Source organism: Malurus melanocephalus, unplaced genomic scaffold, assembly GCF_030028575.1.
Source record: "Malurus melanocephalus ecotype Western Australia unplaced genomic scaffold, MMel_1.1 scaffold_5, whole genome shotgun sequence".
Lineage (NCBI taxonomy): Eukaryota > Metazoa > Chordata > Aves > Passeriformes > Maluridae > Malurus > Malurus melanocephalus.
This window is the reverse complement of record NW_026623237.1, coordinates 1954531-1975786: the sequence shown is the minus strand read 5'-3', so window position 1 is coordinate 1975786 and position 21256 is coordinate 1954531. Positions and strand designations below refer to the sequence as shown.

General features: G+C 36.7%; 1 protein-coding gene across 4 annotated transcripts in view; it reads right to left on the bottom strand.

Moving 5' to 3' along the window:
- Positions 1 to 777: 777 nt before the first annotated feature.
- QKI (QKI, KH domain containing RNA binding) overlaps positions 778 to 21256 on the bottom strand; it is a 103284-nt gene continuing 82805 nt past the window's right edge. The window contains exons 4-6 of one of the 4 annotated variants that reach the window (XM_057370434.1): positions 6844 to 6931; positions 4127 to 4423; positions 778 to 1466 (exon numbers count right to left, since the gene is read on the bottom strand). In XM_057370434.1, the coding sequence (XP_057226417.1) occupies positions 1387 to 1466; positions 4127 to 4423; positions 6844 to 6931 (465 nt within the window). In that variant the 3' untranslated portion in view covers positions 778 to 1386. Of the gene's footprint in view, positions 2240 to 4126; positions 4424 to 6843; positions 6932 to 21256 lie in introns of all 4 variants that reach the window. The other 3 variants (XM_057370440.1, XM_057370449.1, XM_057370458.1) reach the window with 3 other exon arrangements.

Genomic DNA, 21256 nt, shown 5'->3' with positions numbered 1-21256 from the left:
GTGTCTTCTATCAGCTTTATAGTTTCTGTAAAGCCCAAGATCRTATCAAAGATAAAAGTGTTACACAAATACACCAAGAATCCAGAAGGGCCCTTTTTACTGTATTGACCAGAATCTGTATTCTCTCTTGTAGTTAATTTATGGAAGGTTGTGAGAAGTCAAGTGCAGTCAATGTTAGGAGATGTCAGACCTGTCACTGGAATTTGGCTTTTGAATATTACAATATCATGGAAACCTGCACAGTACTGATTTGGATAAGGGCAGAATAATAATACTTGGCACATAATGCTTTGCATGCTCAAAGCCCTGCACAGAACAAGAACCCCCASAACACCCCTGTGAGGTAGGGAAGTATTATTATCCTTATTTGACACAGAGAGATTAAATGACTTGCTGAAACCCACAGTGAGCCAGCAGTGGGAATAGGGTAAGAATTCATCCCCTACACTGCTTCCAAGTCAATGTCAATAAACCGAAAATATCAGTTTTCTCAATAAAGTTAAACATTTCATTCAGGGGTCCAAAGGCATGACACTTGAGGAACAGGAGAAAAATGAAGATTTACTTTCCATTCAAGGGTTAAAGAGAGATGCCCAAATATTGGATGTCATCTCACCAACAGGTCTTCAAAAGATGTTTCTCCTTCAGGTTACACATTTTAGCAGCAAAAGGCAAATATCAAGAAATAGATTTTGGAAAAAAAAAACMAAAMCMAAAAMMAAAAAACAAAAAAAAMCAACAAACCAACCAAAACACCCTCCCTTCCCCTATCCCTACGAATTCAAACTCAAACAACTTTTTAAGTTATCTTCACAGCCCTTACCTTTCTGAATTCAGTTAGGTATCTGAGAACATGCATCCTCCTCATAATATACAGTACAGTGGCTCAAAAGTTTATTGGAAAAAAAAGGAATCTAAATCTTCAGATTTCTCCAGACACAGACAGGAGGCATTTATTCCTTTACTTCTTTCTCATTAAGCAACCATCCATTCATTTTATTTTGCAACACCAATCTGATATTTCCACACCAATTAAAAGAACAAATTGGTGGGGGKAACAGGGGAACATGACCAAATTAATTATTGCAGCACTGATTTCATAGYGTTTCCTGATGCATACAGATGTTTCATTTTTAAAACGGAATCAGTTACAGAATTTCTGTTAAATATATCAAAGTATATCTTTTTAATTGAGCTGGGAAAGCCAAGCTAGGAAATTCTTTTTAAAAGCGCAAGCATTCCCAAAGCTTTAAAATATTAACTGTCCAGGTTTCTGAGAAAAAATCATGAATGGGTCAAGATAGGGTATTTGGTTAACCAGCTGTGGTGTTGCAAATTTCATGTACACTCAAAGCACTTCTTACAAACAAGAACTGCAGAACTAAACTAACCTCGGTCTGCGGTCACAATCCTTTGGTAAGGATGGACACGCATATCGTGCCTTCGAACTTTAGTAGCCACCGCACCTAGTTAAATTGCAATTACCAAGACAAAGTTAGAAAACATTCACAGAAAACATTAACAGCAGGTTTATCAAAATGGATTTAAATGATCATTAACTACAAAAGTTCATTTTAAGAAAAGCAACAAGTTAAGGCACAGTAGTTTCAAATCTTAATCTTAAAACGAAGTTTATCTGTGCAGATTAATATTGCATTTATTTTAAACATCCTGGCCTTAACCTGTTTAATCCATTCATTTACAATCCCAAAATTACAGTATTTCATGAAATCTATTAGACCCAAGCACATTTAAGCTTTACTAGTCACATATTCACTGAAGTGCCTTTCTTGCAGCAGGACTATTTTAAATAATGCCATCTTTAATACTGACAATTATTTGCTAACCTTAAGATCACTTCCAGTTCTACCACAAAAAAAAAAGTTTTAAAGCAATTCTTCAAGCCTAAAGATTGTGATTTTTAAACTTTAAGTCAATAAGTATGAACTGCAATGAATTAGGTGATTAGTAAAGCAAACACTATATAGAACACTTAGCAGTCAGTATACCACTATACACTCATAAATTACAGCTACTCTGTAATAAAAGRACCTAATCCAAATTAATAGCACTATTTTATTTTAAATCTATGTGCAAAAAAGTGCAAGTAAGTCACTGACTGCTAGGCCAAGCTTTTTTTCAAGGCTGCTGAAACTAAGCATTTGTTAAAATTCAGATCTGATGAAGGATCAGTTAAGACCGTTCTTGAATTCTTAGCCTTTCGTTGGGAAAGCCATACCTGAAGATAAAAGGAAGGGAATTAAAAGTTAGTCACCAACTAAAATTTGATCTCAGCACCAACATCCCCCAAAATACTGATAGGGATGCACTTTTCTGCCATTGTTAACAGAATTATTTTAAAACGTTTTAAAGGTCCACCACAAAAATGGACGAAATACTATAAATGGGTATGAGCATATGACAAAATAAAACTCAGTGAAAACCAAATTTAATTCAATTAACTTAACGTAATTGCTCAGATAATTCAGCAGATGTACTAAGAGTTATCGATTCTAAGCAGCTTAAGTGGGAGTGTGGGATTTTTCTCCCCGTTCCCTTTTCCTTTTTTAAATAACGTTTTTGTGGTGAGGTCTGTTTTGGGCAATACACTTCACACAGCTAAGCCCAAGAGTATGCAATGGTTTCAGATGCCATTTTAGAAGTAATTTTTCCCTCCTATCTCTTAATAGAAAATCCTGAGAGAAATCGAAGTTCCCTGCATCGTAATAAACTATTACTCTGGAATGTATTTCTTTACTTGCTACTAACTGAATTAAGGAGAGGGCTTTGCCACTAACAGCTCACATCTACTTTGATGAACTCTCTAACTGTGACTTTACCCCAGGATGTACCACAAGTGGACCCAAGGACTGGGGATAGAGTAGCTAGGGAGAATATTTAATATTTGTGGGAAATTGATAAATGATAATGTTATCATATGTTCACTGAATTTTGATTATGGGTTAACTGACCCAAAACCATAAACTGACAGACGTACTGCATGCTTCTGTCCTACTAGAATTTTTGTTATTGATTCACAAATCCTGCAAGACAGAAATCTGAAATACATTTTCTTTTTTACTGTATATAATGTGGAAACATGCACACATACAGATAACTCACCAAGTATTTGTCACGTGAAACACTGATTTTTGCAATACTTTCAACAAAATATTGACTTTGAACCTTATTGTCCAGTGTTCATGAGAGATGTTTAGAATTTGTGTAAATCAATAACTGCCAATGAACAAACTAAGATCAAAGTCCCATAAAATCAACATTATGCAGCACCAAGGTCATATGCAATTCAGAACAAACTGAAAAGATTATTTTGGTTCTGTAGAGGGCAGGGAAGGAAGAAACTATTGGCACTGCTTGTTCCATATTAGCCAGTTAACTGAATTGTCACGGCTGCTTTATCATTCTTGCCTTCACACAACACGTCAGTGGTCTGCAATATTAGGAATGATGGACATTTCAATGCAATTTATATAAAAGAAGCCATCAGTAAAGTTGCTAATTTTATCATCCTTTGGTCAGAACTTGGTTTGCTTTATATTCATTCACTGAAATAATTTTCTGCTCACAGTATGATTTAGAGCTTTCTGACACTGAGAAGAGATTTATCAGTTGCGTACCAAAAAAAGAAACAAAAATTYCAACTGAACAGAGACCTTTCCACTCCCTCCAGCTTTGCTACCAATACAATATAGGAAAATAAGAAGTCCTCGCTTCCAAAAATTGCTGGATGTTAATTTATGTTAAAGAGAATACAAACAAATTTGTTATTCTGGGAGCCCAGATGACATGTGATAGATGTCAACTTGTATTTAGCTTTACTCCCCCTTGCCTATGTATCTACCATCTAATATCATACAAACATGCAGATTTTATTTTCAGTAAACTTACTGATACAAACCAAGCACACACACTCAGRATCGCAAAACACATTTAAAATGCTTAAAGGAGCTGCACCACTTGAGCAGCTCTTCCAGGTGGTTTTGATATACCTCAGGCAAGCTGTTGGTTCAGATTTTTTTCTTTTGCAAAGATGAACCTCTACCTTGCAAACACAACAGAAGCACGAGCAATACATTCTGCAGTCATCCACATACAAAGATCTTACCTAATACACCACTAGGTTCAATAGGGTACTCAAGGATTGATGTAGCTGGTGCCAGCGTGTAGGGGTATTCGTAYGGTGTGTAAATTAAACCGGCCTCGGGTCCGGGTGGAACTATTGCAGCGGTGGGATGAGGAGTTCCGTTTGGCATGACAGCGGTTTGTATTTGTCTGATCAAAGGCATTATGGTAGGGCCAGCTGGCGTAGGGGTACGCAGGGCAGCTGGTGGGAGAACAGGCGCAGGCCCAGTAATAATCCTTGGAGCCTGGGCTGTTGCTGCAAGAGAAAAGGCAAGGGCTGCTACAGTAAGCAAAGAAATTCAGAGGAAAGTATAGAGATAGCAGTACAAAACGTGGAAAGAACGGAAAAAAAGGGAAAAAGTAGGAAAGAAGAAAAATAAAAGGAAATCATTAGTACATGCGCTGATCACACAGTGCCAAAGCACACCATTCAAATGCAAACAGCTTTCCATTTTCCAGTGTGATTAAGTATGAACATGCAAAATAAAAAAGCCATTKTAAAACAGTGAGGTAGATTTCTCAAACAGGTTACACAGCACGAAAGCTCCATTTAGACCACATTTCTTCATTTGTGCTATCAAGACTGCATGAGACTGAGATGCATGCAGGAGATACAAGGAAAATACTGTCACAATCAAATACAAAGTACAAAATTTAGTGCACCTATAGAGTCCACAGACACTCAGTTATGCAGAGCTGCTGTATCAGTCTGGAGTTTTTACATGTCTTAAAACCGTATTTAAATATATCCACAATTTTAATTTCCAGGATCAGAGAAGTTGAAGATGACCTAGAAACATGAATACCTCTTGTCTTACCCTAACATGAATAAAATAAACTCAAATTTTGTTTTCATATCAAAGTTCCCCAAATAAGATGCTTCCTTTGTATTAGAAGTGCACTGTGGCCTTGTTTCAGTTACAGAAACAAGTTTTAACTTTTCTGTTTTGGTTTGTTTTTTTGGTTGTTTGTGGTGGTTTTGTTTGTTTTTTGAAGTGGTGCTGGCACATTTCATTAAGTATTATTTGAAGCGTGTTGGCACACTGGATGAACAACTTAACCACTAACACATCTGCTGGTACCAGTCAATCTTAAAGGGTTATAATTTATGTATTTCTATGCACTATTGTTGATCTATTGATTCAATTAGCTTACAGGTGGCCTTAAAAGAGAAAAGTTTTTTCACATTTGAGATGGGTTAATTTTTTTTATTTTTTAAACAAAAATGCTCAGAYGACTTTAAAAAGGCACTCAAATGTCCTTTCTTAAACCGAAATAAAGCAGTACGGCTTCTACATCTTCAACTTTCCAGTAAAATCAAAACACAAAGAGTGAAACTATCCTATTATCAAAAAACAGGTATTAATGCGGCGAACTCTAGCCAAAAAATATAAAAAAATCCCATCTTCCCACTTACACTGATAAAATAGGCCAATGGAAACAGACCAGACAAAGAAATGCTCAAATTAATAAAGTTTTCTGTGCTACTGTTTGCATCAATTTAAGCTATTCCGGAAGCTATTTTACTCATAAATTTGTAATAATTTAGAGGCAACTATATATTTAAAACTGATATAGCTTTAAATATCACAGTGTCATTAGGGCTGAAAAGATTTATCATTATCCATGCAGTGGTAAAAGCCCTTGCTTATGTCTCTTTTCAAATCAGAATAATTACACTGTTGTAAGCACTCTCAAATTGACCTAACTGCATTCCAACCTTTRAACATATTCAACACTGAAATGGGGACTGTGTGGAGACACAAATTTGCAAATATCAGTAGGCCTGTAGTGAAAAGACTGATTTAACTGTGCTTACAGTTGACATCTGCACCACAGCTACARCAAAAGCAACCACGTTTTCAGGAGGAGATAGTAGATTTTCAACTGAAGAAAACAATTTGTGTCACACGTAACAGGTATATGCTTTCATTAGTARGTGCATGTAATTAATTCTCAAGTGCAAACTTGTGCATACATGCCTTTGCAAAAGCATTTTCACACAAATGTAATGGAAATAATCGTAAAAATGGCTCATTACATCACTGATCCCTGTGAACTCAGCTGTGAAATCAGTTGATGAATTGTTGGTAAAACATGACATTGGGGGTACACATGCAAGCAAGATGAAAGGAAGGAATATAATACAGAAAAATGTATTCACAGTAACCTGAACATCTGTAACATTTTAAAATTGAATCTCTAAAAAATGCAAAGGAGTCTATTGTCCTTTATATGCATTAAGGAAAAAATGACTGTAGAACAGAAAAATCCGGCTTAAGGGTTGAGGTTTTTTATACTAGATATTTGTAAGTATTTCAACCCATGCATATTGTTAAAAAAATGATGAGTGGGGAAAAAAACTAAAAAAAAAGAAACTTAAAAAACAAAAAAAAAAAAAAAACAAAAAAAAAAAAAAAAAAAAAAAAAAAAAAAAAAAAAAAAAAAAAAAAAAAAAAAAAAACCCCAACAACCAAAAAACGAACAAACAAAAAAAAACCAAAACCAAACCCAAACCCAAACTAACATAATTTATCCCCCACAGATCTTTTGCAAAAGCTACCTAGAGTTCTGTTGGGCTCTTACTGCCTTTCATTCTCTAATATAAGTAGCCACTGTAYATTTTCCAAAGGTAGCTTTAAGATTCAAAACCTGCAAACACTTCTATGGCATTGACCCTCRAGCTTATGAGGTGCTTACGTGATTTGATGTTGGCATCTCTGTAGGTGCCATTCAGAATTGCAAGCTCCATCAGCTGCATCTTTTTAAGGCTGTCTTCTCCTTCTGCCTGTGTATGAAAAAATTGGAAGAAGGTCAGGATTATGAGTTCACTAGAGCAMAAGATCTAAGGGATTTAGAATAAAACTGTTCCAAATTTTAACCAAGCAAAAATAYCTGTTTACCATTAGTCACAAAAGCAGCAAGCTTTGTTAACTTTTCCACAAAAATAAGTGGAAGTTGCCTGTTGACTACCATTAAATCTTGTTGACAAATACCTTAAAAGAGTTTTGGTAAAGGTTCATAACATGAATTATAAAAAGCATTAAACATAAGTTGCATTTGCTAGAAATCATTTAAGGTATTTTTTTCTCAAACATATTTTCATTCCTAAAGTTATCTTTTACAAAACTGTATTATTGGGCCAGAGGAAGAATAGGCATCACAAATTTTAAGCACTGCAATTTATTGCAATTTGCTCCACTATAGTCAATATTGACTACTGGGGGGGGGGGGAGGGGGTGGTGGAGCAAACAAAAAAATAAACAACAATCTTTGAGCAGCTTTCCAGACAGCCTATTGACAACTGCCCCAAGGCTGAATTCCWAATTCTGGCACATGTACACATATTCCAATGAGAATATAACTACTATTTACACAGTGTACATTACTCTGAGTTTGGCTTCAATAAAAAMAACTTCCCTGAAGTTACCTACTCCATTGGTATCATGTAGGTTGCATAAACACTAGGTAGTGTTCAATAGAAAAATGCTCATTTTTTCAGTTAGTAACAAAAACATTTCTAATAGTATAATTTCATTTTTAAGACCAGATAATTTCTGATCTGTCTTTCCATAAACACTACCATTTGTTTATTCTACACTCTATTGAGAGAGAACGTGATTATGATATAGGAAACTCAAGAAGGATGGTCAATGTCTATTATGTTAGGTTACCACCTTGCCTCTTGTATGGAATGTCACTGCTGAAATTCCTGTGTCAGACACACCAAAGGGCAGCTTTGCTGTGAGCTTCATTGCATTCTTCCTTGCTAAACTATTGCTTAATTTTTACTTATCTATTCACACAGTATTTTCCAGATATTTGGAACAGCATTTTCCAAATTAGTAAGMTTATTATATATACATACTCTACTCCAAAACTACAGATTAGTAATTTACTAATAATTTTCAATAATTTCAGCAATTTACTAAGTTTTCAAATTTTACCTAAGCCAATACAGTACTTATTGTGAGGTAGGCTCAGGGGCCAAAACCCCTTGCAAAGGAAAGTCTAAGCAGCTGATTTTTACCAAAAACTCAAAATCAACATGATAAGATGGGTCAATGCTGAATTCCTTTCAAATGTCAGAAATTAAAAGTCCTAACTGTAATACTGAGGACTTGCATAAATACCAAGATTACCACATAGGAAACATACAGAATATACTGAAAGTTAGAGATTTTCCTTACATATTGAATACTGTATGACAGGATAAGCTGAACACTAATAYTAAAAAAGTAAATATACATTCAATTACCATTTTAGCTACAAATTAATTGCACAGTTAAGTACTGTACCATCCAGAAATGTCAGACAGCATGGGCCCATAGACCCTTTGGAATAGAAAATGTGCCAATTCTAGCAATCTTAACACAACACAGAACAGATTTACAATTTACATGCAAAATAATTTTATCCTCTTTTTTTAAGAAACTGTTTTTCCCACTGCATCTTTATTGGTAAATTACCTAGGCAATCACAATAAAACCAATTCCAAATCTATTTCCTTATCCAGGGCTTACAAATTTCTGTCATTCTGGATATATCTTATCAAAGCTATTTTAGCAATGAAGGTTTTTTTAATACATTGATTAATCTTTCTCCCTCCCCCTGTAAGSTGTACTTCGTTATTTACTTTTTGTTTGCATTCATGTATTTATTTATTTGAAAATGTGCAACAAGAAAACCTCCTCACAATGTCAGATGCATCTCCCATATAGTTCCATTAATGTTACTAAAATTGCTCACTTCCTCCAAATAAGACCTTTAGGTGATTGATCTACACCATTAATGAGTCTCGGTAAATGCTGAATATTACATTCCACTTGCTAGGACAATTTTAGTAACCCTAATCCCAGATTTTGCACCACAGTGAATATTTCTCAATACGACTATTTATAGGACAATAATTTAGAGACAGAAAATATTTTWACCCTTTTGGCATGGTCAAAAGAAGGAGATATGAGTCTAAGTAATCATTCTTATTTTAACATTTTCCAATAGGTCACTACTGCTTTCTATTAGAAAAGACGTTGCACTTACTTAGGTTTTACAAAATATGTTTATGGAAATAGCAGAGGACTTAATCCAACAAAGTAGACCAAGGCCTTAACTTTTATTTTTGAGATTTACTTTCCTAAACTACTGCTCAGCAGCAGTTCAACTTTCCTTCTTTTAAACAGACCCCAAAACATAGCTTAACTATTTYCCTTAAAACCTGTACCAGTAAAAAAATCAGAGATGCATGTGTTAAAGTGTAGTGGACCTGCATTACSAGACATTAACATTGGCTTTAGGCTTCTGGTACTTTGATTTTTAAAGCATTTATTGGATAGAAGAGACCCCAACCCAAACAAAAAACCAATGCCACCACTTCAAAAACATGCAACACTGACCACAAGGTCATCGTTCCGACTCCTCCCAGAAGATGGCACTGTTTGTTGTGCAATGCTGTCTCTGCAGGACATGCACCGCCCTACCAGCACTGCCCAAAATCCCGCCACCCCCTCGCACCCTAAGCTTGGAACCTTCACTCCTCAAGGTGAAGTCACAGAAGCTGCCAGGATCCTTTCACACAAGCTGCCGTGCCCTTCATTCTCCAGTATCAAGCTCTCCACTTAAGCATCCTTCACCAACAGCCAACCCCTCAAATTTCCAAGAGCCGGGACAGAGCAAGGGGCTCGCGTTTTCCTTGCCCTATCCTCTCGCTTCTCTGCTGACAGATGATCAAATGAGGCACACGAGATCTATCTTAGCTCCRGGCATTTCTGCAGGCACTCTCTGTTAAAGCAAAGAGAGGTTGCATCAGGGATACAAAGGCAATCTCTAAAGGGACAGTACATTACCTGTACAATAGCTGCAACAAAGCTCAGTCATTTGTACCGAAAAGAAGCTGCTTTGAGCAAACATCAATAAGGTCACTTTAAACCAGATTTGCATTACTAAGTTGAAGCTCAAGTGATTGACTCAAATCTCTCATCCTCTTAAATCTCCAGTGCTTTCCTTGTATTTATCATGTACAATATAACATGCAGATTAAAAAAAAAAAACCTTAAATGGTATCTCGAAATGTAATTCTTTAAATGTAAGCAACTACTTGCAAATGCTCACTGAATACAAATACAGGAGACATGGAAGCAGTAAATCCTAACAAAGCCAACTGTGCACAGACATCACTGGCTTTTGTTCTGTGAACACAGAGCCTGTAACTCCTCACAGTAGATCAACTCTACTCGGGCTAGGAAGAAATACATCTAAAGGAGACCAAATGCCAGTGAGAACTACCATTTAAAGTAACTTGCTTTCTAATCTTTATCAGATTAATAGTTGCAAGGTTCAAAACATTATTAACAAGTGACACCCACATGAAGTCTCTGGGAAACACTTGCTAAAATAATACAATTTCAAACTAAACACACAATGCTGACCATACAAATGCCCAGTTAAAACCACAATTGTCTCCACCACTTTGAACAATACTGACAGTAAAAAAAAAAAAAAAAAAAAAAAAAAATGCAGTTTATTATATAACTGCTATTAGTAAGAGCTTGTTTCATGTCATGAAACAGAGCTCAGATAAAACACTGTCACAAATTTTTTTCATTATCAATGTCCAAGCTGTACTTCGACCTCACATATTCCAAGACCTTCAGAAAATCCTTTATTTTTAGGCAGCGAAATGCCTCTGATTCTCATATGCAAAAGTGTACCCCGAAGAGCATCACACAGTTTAACTTCTTATTTATAAACACACACTAGATACATTTGTTATCGAGGTGGAAGACAGCCATGCAGGCTCCAAAGATAAATGCCTTCACTGTGCAATGTCAATGAAAGATCWCAGCAGATGACAACAGTTTTCTGTTCACAGGTGACAGGCAAACCATTAGATTCTGTGTACAGCCAACTTTGAAAAGCCTGCAATAAATTACAGCACAGAAGGGAAGAAAGATTGTAATTAAAAGAAGGATCAAGTAGCCATAGCAGTGTGTAGGGCAGAGSAGAGATCCAGTAGCTAGCATCCATACTGCTGCCAAACCCAAAAGGAACATCACTGCAACTCAGGTAATTCAGAAATAAAACAATTCGCTCACTTCTGTCATAGCAGGGACACCTTATTCTGACAGAGCTTCTTGAGCCTTTCTCGAGTCTTAGTGTGTAAGTCTCAAAATGTTCTCTGATTCTCATTATTACAGGGCTGGAAGGGAGGCTTTCAACACATCTCTACAAACATAGGTGCTTTTCCCATATAATGCTCAACTTTCTGTTAAAGTAACTGGTTTGGAAAATATAACCGATATTTTTTTTTTTCCTACATTCATAACAAATATATCCTCTTTATTCAGGTGATGTTAGTGACTTTCATTGACAGTCTAGCTCCAAATGTCATACATTTTGGATGACATTTTTGCAGTCCTGTCACATCCTGGCACTTCAGCTGAATTCTCATGCACTGAAGTGAGCTCAGCCCTAGGAAAGGCAGAAGACAGTTTTATTATCTTGCATAAAATGCAGCAAAGTCTGGCTTTGGGGATTGGTCCTTTATAAGCTGTTCCCCACCTGTCCTTTCAGGCTCAGAGCAGGAGCAGCAAGCGGGAAGAGAAAATGGTGGCAAAGCAAAAKGATGGCAAAATCAGCCTGGAACCCAAAGGCCAAAACCCAATCTCCATCTTCCCCTGCCCAGTGCAGCAAGCATGTCCCTTCAGGCTCACACAAAGGATGAGCGGGGGCCTCAGCAGCGTCACAGCACCAAGGAGAACTCGCCTTCTGAGCACCTCTCGACCCACGGCACCRCTGGTGAAACAGCAGCTCTCCAGAGCAGCTGCTCCTTTCGTGCCAGCCCTGGARAGAACTCTTCCAGCTACCTAACTTTTTGTCCAAGTCCATACACCCTTCTACACATTTGCTTCAAGTAGAGAATTCTCCTAAGAACACACTGTATCGTTCAGCGTGCAGCTAAGTCAATAAATAATTTTACATGCACTCCAAGCAGAAGGGCAGAGGGCTTGGCAGTTATGGAAGAACACTACACTAATGAACAAAAATAAATACTTAAAACTCTTCCTCAAATAAAAAAGTAATTTATAATTGATSCATAAAATAAATACAACTTTTCTACTACCTGGAAATACACAATTAAATATAAAGTCATTAATTATTCTTTAGACTGCCTATCTGAACAGTATAAGCCATCCACTATTTACTAATTTAATATGAATTTTGGTCAAATGCAATAGCACCGCTGAAATATTTTACTGTCATTGATCTTATCCTACTTATCCAGGAGGCAGTGCTGCTCCTCAGGGGTCTGTCACCCTGCCTTCCCACAGTTCCCAGCTGCTCCACAGCCCAACAGCTGCAGCTTGGAGCTTGCACTGTGACACTCGCTGAACTCTGGGGCTCTAGAATGCTTTTATCTCCCTGACAAAGAAAAATCTTCCACTGCAATTCACTTGTAGATCAGTAAGTATTCCTAACATACCATGCGCCAGTCAAACAGCCTTTACACATGAATGTCTCCATTCAGGGACAAAAACCTTCCATTCATAATTTATAAACAAAAAAAACCCCTACAAACATTATACTACAAATTCCTAGACATACACGTATTAAACCAAAAAAACAGATCTCAGGCATCAATATATTGTAAAATACTCTACAAAGGCTAAAACATGTTGGAATTTCTGAATCTAAAATAGATACACTTAAAATTCATGTTTGGAAGGTCTTTTTTTTTATATCTAAGTTGTTGAAAGTGATGTATCTATAGCAACAAATTCCTAGACAAGATGACAGGTAACTAGATGTAAAAGACAAAGAAAAGAGCGTTTTTATAACACTCTGAATGGGAGTACCACAACTATTAATTACCTACTGCAAGAGATTAGATTTTACTTCAGTAAAGGCTTTTAGTTCTGGTAAATTCCTCTATTACTCAAAATTAAAGAAAACATCTCATCCTCCCTTTCTCTAAAAAAAATCTGGCAGAGACCTTCAAGTTTCCCATGCCCAGAATGTAAATATTGATAGTTAGAAATTGCTAGTAAACATATGTAACTCAGACTTTCTCATCCTTGATTATACACTTCTGARGGTGACAGAGCAGAAATTCTACATCATAGCTGTGTTTGTTCTCGGGAGAATAGGTCAAAGAGGTCTTTTCTGGCACAGTCTACCAGGTATTCTTATATTAGAGGAATCTTTCCCAAATACTTTTGAGACAAAGACTTCCAAACCAGCCATGCTTCTCAGAGTGCTGTATGTCACCAACAATACTATGGCAGTGAACAGGTGATAAACTATAGCTCCGTTATTTCTCTATTTCCTTTCCAACACTGACACACACTGCTATGGCTATGAGGACAGGCAAAGACAAATTAGCATCATTATTTCTTCTGGGCAACACTGTCTGCTTATCTCCTTCAAAGCAAGCTCTCAGTTCAAATGATATGCAAAAAAGACTGTGCTGTTTCACTTGACAAATTCATTGGTCAAAATGTTAAAGATACACTGGGGGAAAAGSCAGCATATCTTTTTACACTTCCCATCACCTTATCTGACATATCCCTGTTTAATCATGATACTTGCTCACCAGTAATACTTTCGAGAATCCTTATGCCCTCACCCCCCTCCACTTTCCAGTCTGCAGGAAGAAAATATAGATAAGGTACAGAAAACCAGCACGAAGTGCATTTTATAAGCCAGACTGAAATACAGCATCAGTGGAACTTACAGGCTTGCTCTACCATATATACCCCCTAGATACTCATTGTTAATACATTGGGCTGGGGGAATTCTGCTTGACCTTAACAGGTCAACTTTTCTTTAGGACAGATGTGGTGGGTTCAGATTAAAATCACAGGGTTTTGGGCTTTGAAAGGAGAAAAAAAAGGTGCCCTGAGCAAGTTAAATTAGACCCTCAACAATACTTAACTCCTGTTTTGCCGTTTCAGTTTTTTTTTTTTTAATTAACATTCCTATCTTCCTTGCACTTGTGTTTTAATGTTGTTAATAAAATCTGTGATAAGAATCTCTATACACCACACTGGAGAGCTTCAGCAATTCGTAAAGTTCCTTTACAGGAATGTATCTTTCATGACACACATAAAACCCAAAAAAATTCTGAAGGGAAAAACCAAACATTTTTACCATACATTCTAAAATGTTTTAAAAGACAGAGTAATACTGAGCTATGTTCAAATCWATTTTCTGGCATAGACATCTGCTGATATTTGTACTAAGATTCAAATAAAATATCAATCAATAATGCAATCTAAAGCATTAGACCTATTTTTAGCAATGTGCAAGCCTAGCTTAAAAACCTTCAGAGCTGAACACTTCACTCTTGGTATTACTGGTTTTRGAATACTGGACATTCAAAATTCCTTCTCACTGGTTAGTTTARTTCTGAAAACAGCAGTTGAACTGTAAGCACACTGAATGAGAGAGTACCAGGCAAGCATCTTGTACACATTTCCCACATATGGCTCTACCAGCCACCTCTGTAGTACCATGAGAATCCTAGGAATCTGAACAGAGCAAAAGGTAAACACGACCTGTATCATGCAGGTCTTTACTTCAGCTGCAGCCTTTGGAACAGATTAAACAGTGCCAAAACACTGAGACAGTGTTGACACATTCCACTTTTATCAGGACAAATTCATTAACCCATCATGAGTTTAAAATAAACTATAAAAAACAATTTAGCCAATATATGCTACAAAACGGCCTACGATCAAGGTGGCTGCTCTAACTGTAACAATGGAATGATTRATTAAAATACTTTAAGTGTGGCCTGACCTGTAACATTTATTTTCCCTTGGTCTTCCCAGGAAGTTTCTATTCAAAGTTTGAGTTCATACACTCCAAATAGCTGTAAATTCCCCTAACTGTGAAGACAACCTAAACTCAAATATTGGGAGTGGGCGGACACATGGGGGAGAAGGGGACAAAATGAGGCTGGAGACATCAACAAACCTCATTTAAGGGTTTTAAAGCTGGTACTTTGGTGCAAACTTTAGAGACCCCAATGCTACATAGTTTTCTTTCCATCTATGCTAATAGTTCAGTACATAAACAAAGCCTTTCATTTTCAAAATGGCACTGAAATTTGACTGCATGCTTTCATATGGAAAACACGTCCAGTATGTTTGAATCTGTTCCCACCCAGAAATAATAAGGAAAAAAAGAAGCAAGAAAAATGACATTTCATATCAAATTTAGTAACCAAGAAAGAATGTGAAGAGCCTGTCTGTTTAGAGCAACAGAAGAAAACTAACTGGTGGTGACAAGGAGCACAAAGACTGTTGCTTGTGAATTAGCATCTGTCTTTCAAGTGTATCTTCTCTTATGTGTTTCATTAAACACAGGATTTTTGGGCTGCACACTACCACATGGGAATTCAAGCTGCAGTAGCAACTTCTAAGACATTTTTATCTTCAGCATGAGATGTCCTGAAAATGTAATACGGACTAATTTAAATAAAATAATTTATTACTACATGGGAGTAAACCCATGAATGTTTAGACTTTTTCAGTTATAAAGTGTCAGTATTCGGGGATCAGTGCTCTTCCAATGGCTTCTTCAACAGTCACACTGCTCTACTCACATTTTCAACAGAAATCACGACAGCTAAGTCATGTGATTTAAAAAAAAAACCTGTTTCTACATTTCACCTGCATTCCCCTTTGTAAAATATTTGCATTAACTGTTTTATTTTCAGAATGACTGCTTTCTGCACACACACAACCTTTAAAGTGAAGGTATGTGATGACTGTTTCATTCAGAACCTTATAGAGGGCTATCAACTACAGTATTGTTTTAAATATAAGTTGCCCAAAAATTGAACCAATTTAAGTTTTCCATTTCTAATCCAACTAAGGAAACAGAACATTGAATGTTTAGAAGGAGATGCTTGTGAAAATTTTCAACAGCAGCTAAAAGGTGAATGAGTACCAAAAACTGACAATTACTCCCAACTGCTTACACATATGCGAGCAGCCCATAGCTGTGTTGAAGCCAACACTATGTGTGTGTCTCATGTGCACTTTACTGCTATCTCTAATACCAATGTTTAAATACTGTTTAAAAATTRAAGTTAGCTCGTCTCCAGTTCTTGAATTCTCAGAGCTGATGAAGTCCAGAAGAAGGGGGTGATGGTATTCCAACTGGCCAGTTTCCTCTTGTACCGCTGCTAAAAWCCACTTTCACACGGCTTCAAAATACAGAGAAGTGAAAAAACTAATTGTGTGCATTCTCTCTAGGGGACAAATATGTCAATCATATGACCTTCCATTGGAAGGCTCGGGCTGCTCGAGGCAGCATGTTGCTAGGGAGAAGGCTCTCTCTGCTATTTACTGAGCTTTCTTTTCAGCTTTCAGAGACCGGCCAACCCTTATTTTCCACAGACAGGAGCGAGAACCCGGCGCTGCCTGGCGGGAGCCGGCACAAAGGGCCTTTGAGGGCCACCTCTTCCCAGGGAGCCACGCCACTGCTGGGCACACCTGACCACTGACCACATCTCCTCCTCCTTCAGACACAGCCCCAACCTGCGGCCACCACCATGGATGGATGGTGCCTGTGCCTGCCTCAAGGAGGACAGCAGGAGAGCCAGTGATGCTGAAGGAGCGTGAGCTGCACACAGCAGCCACAGGGATGTGCGCTGCAAGATGCCCATCACTCGGGAGCATCAGGGAGCAAGGCACAGGTTTGAGCACCAGCTGACAAAAGGCAGCTTTTTGATTCCAGCCAGCCCCCAACGTTTATTCATGCTGTCACTTCGGAGCTGAGGGAAGGCATGGAAGTTTCTCCTATCAGCTTGTAACATTATTTTGTTTCTACRTATCATAAAATTAGCACTAAAAGTATTTTTAAAGGCCTTTTAAGCTAGTCTCAATTAGCCAAAATGTTTTTGACATCTGCAAATATTACATAAAAACATACATGCAACAGATTTGAATTTTTAATCGATTCCTTAAACCTTAGCAACTTCAGTTACAAAAAACTAGTAGATTCTTAGGAAATCATGAAAATCATGCAACATACTTCAGTTTCTTGTACCTACTCTCCAGAGTAACAGAAGTGATGAGAATTTGACTTTTTTTTTAAAGCAGTCACATAATTTTCTAATGTAATCATCCAGAATAATTCAAACATACACAAATCTTATTTTAATTATTCATCATAGTTCTTGGAAAAAAAAAAGAAAGAAACCTGAAGCTGGAGTAAGTGTCAAAGAAAATTAAACCAACTTTATGTTTGAAGATATTCACCTTTTGGCCTTTGGGAATTAATCACATACCTTAAGAGCAGTATTTATCATCCAGATTCTGACAAACATGAACCACCTGTTTTTCATAATGTAGCAACATAAAGTCAGCTTCTTATAATATTCTACTTTTTATATAAGGTTTTATCCTGTACCATTTTAAGACCAGATAAATACTACTGAAAATAGGCGACACCAGTAGTAAAAAAAAATTTAGTTTAGAAAGTATTAGGTGTGCTTTAAAAAAAAAAAAAAAAACAAACCTCTTACATTCTGAAAAAAACCCAAATTGCAATAAAGATACTTATCTGTTATACACCAATTTGGAAAAGAAATTTGGATTTCAGCAATCTACTTGTAACCTAATTTAAGAACTTTCCTATAACTTGTAAATTAAAAAACCCCAACCAAACAACCCCCAAGAACAACAAAAAAGCCCCCAAACCAACACTCTCCTTTCTCCGCTGCTTCCCTTCTCTCCCCCACTAAACAAAACAACAGTTTTCATAAAATGTGTTTTCTGGAACCTGYGGTAAAAGCTACACATTCTTTTCCCCTGCCCAAGATTATCATACATCATGCATAAATAACAAGCCCTGCCAGTTTTCCTTGTGGGCCATGATTCAGAACTCTCTCTCCCACAAGCAAGTTAAAGTTATGACAGCTTACACACAGAAATGAGACCGTGGTGTAATAACAAACATCTTCTTCTGTCCAGAAGGTACTGGGATCGTGAGGTACCTGACTAGAGACTTGCCAAAATAAAAGGCTGGTTAATCTATTTGGAAAATCCCTAAAGAAATTACTGACCAGAGTTTTTTCATCTCTTTTTTTTTCCCTATAATCCTACATTACCAGAATCAACGAATCATAATTTGTTTTCTATATAATAATTGAGCCATGATAAGACAATTAAGCTTTTAAGTGTAATCTTCTATCCTACAATGAGAGTAGTATGTATCAGGCCTATCTTAAATAATTAATTTCACCATTTTTCTCTGCTGTTCTACACACTTATTTAAAAATCTGCCTCCTCAGCAGACATAGACACTAAAGTAACCATTTAGCAAGACTCACATTATAAGTTTTATCAAATTTCACTGCAAGTTAAAGGCTATACTGGGACAGAAATAATCAAGACTTCTGTGCTTCCCTTCATTGCTATCATTGCATGTTTTACAGTGTTGCATCTGAACAGCTTGCTACAGACTCTGGATCAGATATTACACCAAAACTTCATTCAGGGTTTTTTCATTTTCTAAGCAGCTAGGTACCTGAACAGCGGCAGAAACAAACTGCAGTCATTGAGCCTTCCTGGATCAATGCTGTCATGTCATGCTCAAGAAACCATTCTTGACAGGATACTCCTGCAAYATTTCTATACAGCATCTCCCCTGTAGCTTCTAGCCTTAAATGACTGATGCATACTGTGTGACCTGCCCAGAGAACAGGCGATCTTGGTATTAAAAATGTTAGTCCATCCTAATAATAGCAAATTGTTCCCCAGCAGTAACTTATATTCTTCCTACACGTTCAATACCAGTGCCTTGCCCTTTGCTCTCACTCTGTATTTTACTGATATGAYGTTTCCACCTGCTTTCTGAATGATCCTTGAGTCCTGTTAAACAAGTAACACTGTCCCACTTCTAAATTTCCACCTCAATTCTTCACATTTTTTTCTCTAAATCTGTTAAAATATTATTCAGACAAWCTAGTTCTCTAAACATTTATGGTTCTAATCCATTTTCTAGGAGAAACAAATTTCGACTTYGATGTTAGAAATATGTAGAATTAAATTGTACTTCAGACATTGTAGAATTATACTTCTGTATTTCAGTAGACAAGGTGCACAACCATAAGCAAAAGCAGCTTAAAATACATTTTCTACTACAAGATAAATCACCTTAGTGCCTCTTAATCTCCTGAGCCTCAGAACCTCATGAATATCTCAGAATAATACCTAAATTCACATAGTGTCTAATTTTATAGACTGTATTCTTATACAYAGCACTTTACAGTAAAAACCTCCCTTAACATGTGTAAAAAATTAGACATAGGAAAAAAAAAATCCCAAACCAGAAGAAGTGTATTTTAAGCTTTTAGTCACAAGATGTGGCAGAAAAACTGAAAGCAAACCTMAAAAGTAATGCAAATTTTTGGGCACTGAGAGTAACTGAAGAATATTCATTTACTCAGCATTAATGGGAAGAGACAAATGAAGTTCTTTTCCTTAGGCCTAGGGAAATTAGGACAACAAAGCTGCAAAAGGTATGAAAAGCAAGGCATATAATTCAGAAGTGATTCAAATACATGGATAAATTAATGGAATTTTGTTTCCAGAATGGGTTGCTGTGTATCAGTTTACGACTGAGTTCAGAAAGCTAAGACTTTGAAAAACAGAGGATGGAATGGGAATCGATCAGATGGAAAACTTATGGAGAATAATTTCAGAGGAAACAAGTTCAGACAAGTTTACCTAGCAAATGCAACAGTCGATTCCAGAACGTAAAAGATTAAAATGCTATCCTTAAGACTTTTTCCCAGGCTACAAATTAGTTCAGGATGATTAGGCTGAGGTTTTACATTGCTGTCAAAGGAGTCAAAAATTATTTTTCAAGATGTAAAAAGCCTCTCAACTGGCACTCTTGTGGTACTTTAAGCCAATTTAGCTAGTGGTGGTCACAGTCCTACTCTTTCCCCACTGTTGCTCTTCTGTATCTATCACTTTATCCAGGACTGAACCATGCCAACTTGCTCATCTGGCATTGTTTTGTTTTGTTTTTTTTTTTTTTTTTTTTTTTTTTTTTTTTTTTTTTTTTTTTTTTTTTTTTTTAACACCTGTCTATTTTTCTGCTGGATTACAAAACTGAAGAAGCCCACTGCAGACTCATCAGTAAGGGAGGAGAGGCTGACAAGAGCTGACACCTCAGCGTGTCAATTGACTCAGCTCCATGTGGAATCAGGAGCCTTAGTCCTGCTAATTCTGAAGACCAGCAGTCTAATCTTCTTTTCTAACTGGAAACCACCACCTGACAACTAAAGGAATACTTTTTCATATTAAAATATTTAATTTTTCTTACTCCTCCTTCTCCTAACATTGTAATTTTTTTAACAGTTTTTGCCCATTTCTTTACTTACAATCATTCTCCTTTCTGTTTGTCTTCTCTCTTGATGGTGACCTTCAATGGAGAAATACCATTACAGTTTCTCTTGGCCAACTGCACTAATGATGCTCCTCTAGCAGCTACCTTAACCTGAGTGAAGAGTATTTTCTCCATGTGTAGGTCTGCTCATCAGGAGCAATGGCTACCATCTCAACCATTTACTTACTACCCTAAGTATACACACTCATACTTTGCAGTGATCCTTGAACTTCTCTGGTATTTGMACTCTGTGTTCTAAAAACATCGAAAAACCTTAATTTCAAACCTCTTTAAAAACATCATCATCCTAAACTGGCAATTCTTACACCTTATACGAGCAACTTTAAATCCACAGCAGTTAAATAGATACATCCAGTACTTACAAAGSTCCATGTTAACAAATGGAAAATAATGCTTGGTTTGATAGTGTAAGAAGTCATTTTAAGAAAGTGAAAACAAAGCCTGGTCTGATAGTGGGAGGACTCCACAACATTCAATTTCCTTATTAATGTTTTTTCCCTTTTCTGTATTATATTCTTCTGTAGAACTACCCTAAGTGAGAGCTGCTGATTTTCTTTAGCCAAGAATTGTATGACGTAGATGATGCATTTTATTTTCATGTCTCTGCATGCAATGTTAATTTTAGCATAACAGTATATAAACACTATTCTGACCCGGAGTTCAGATACCTACAATAAACATG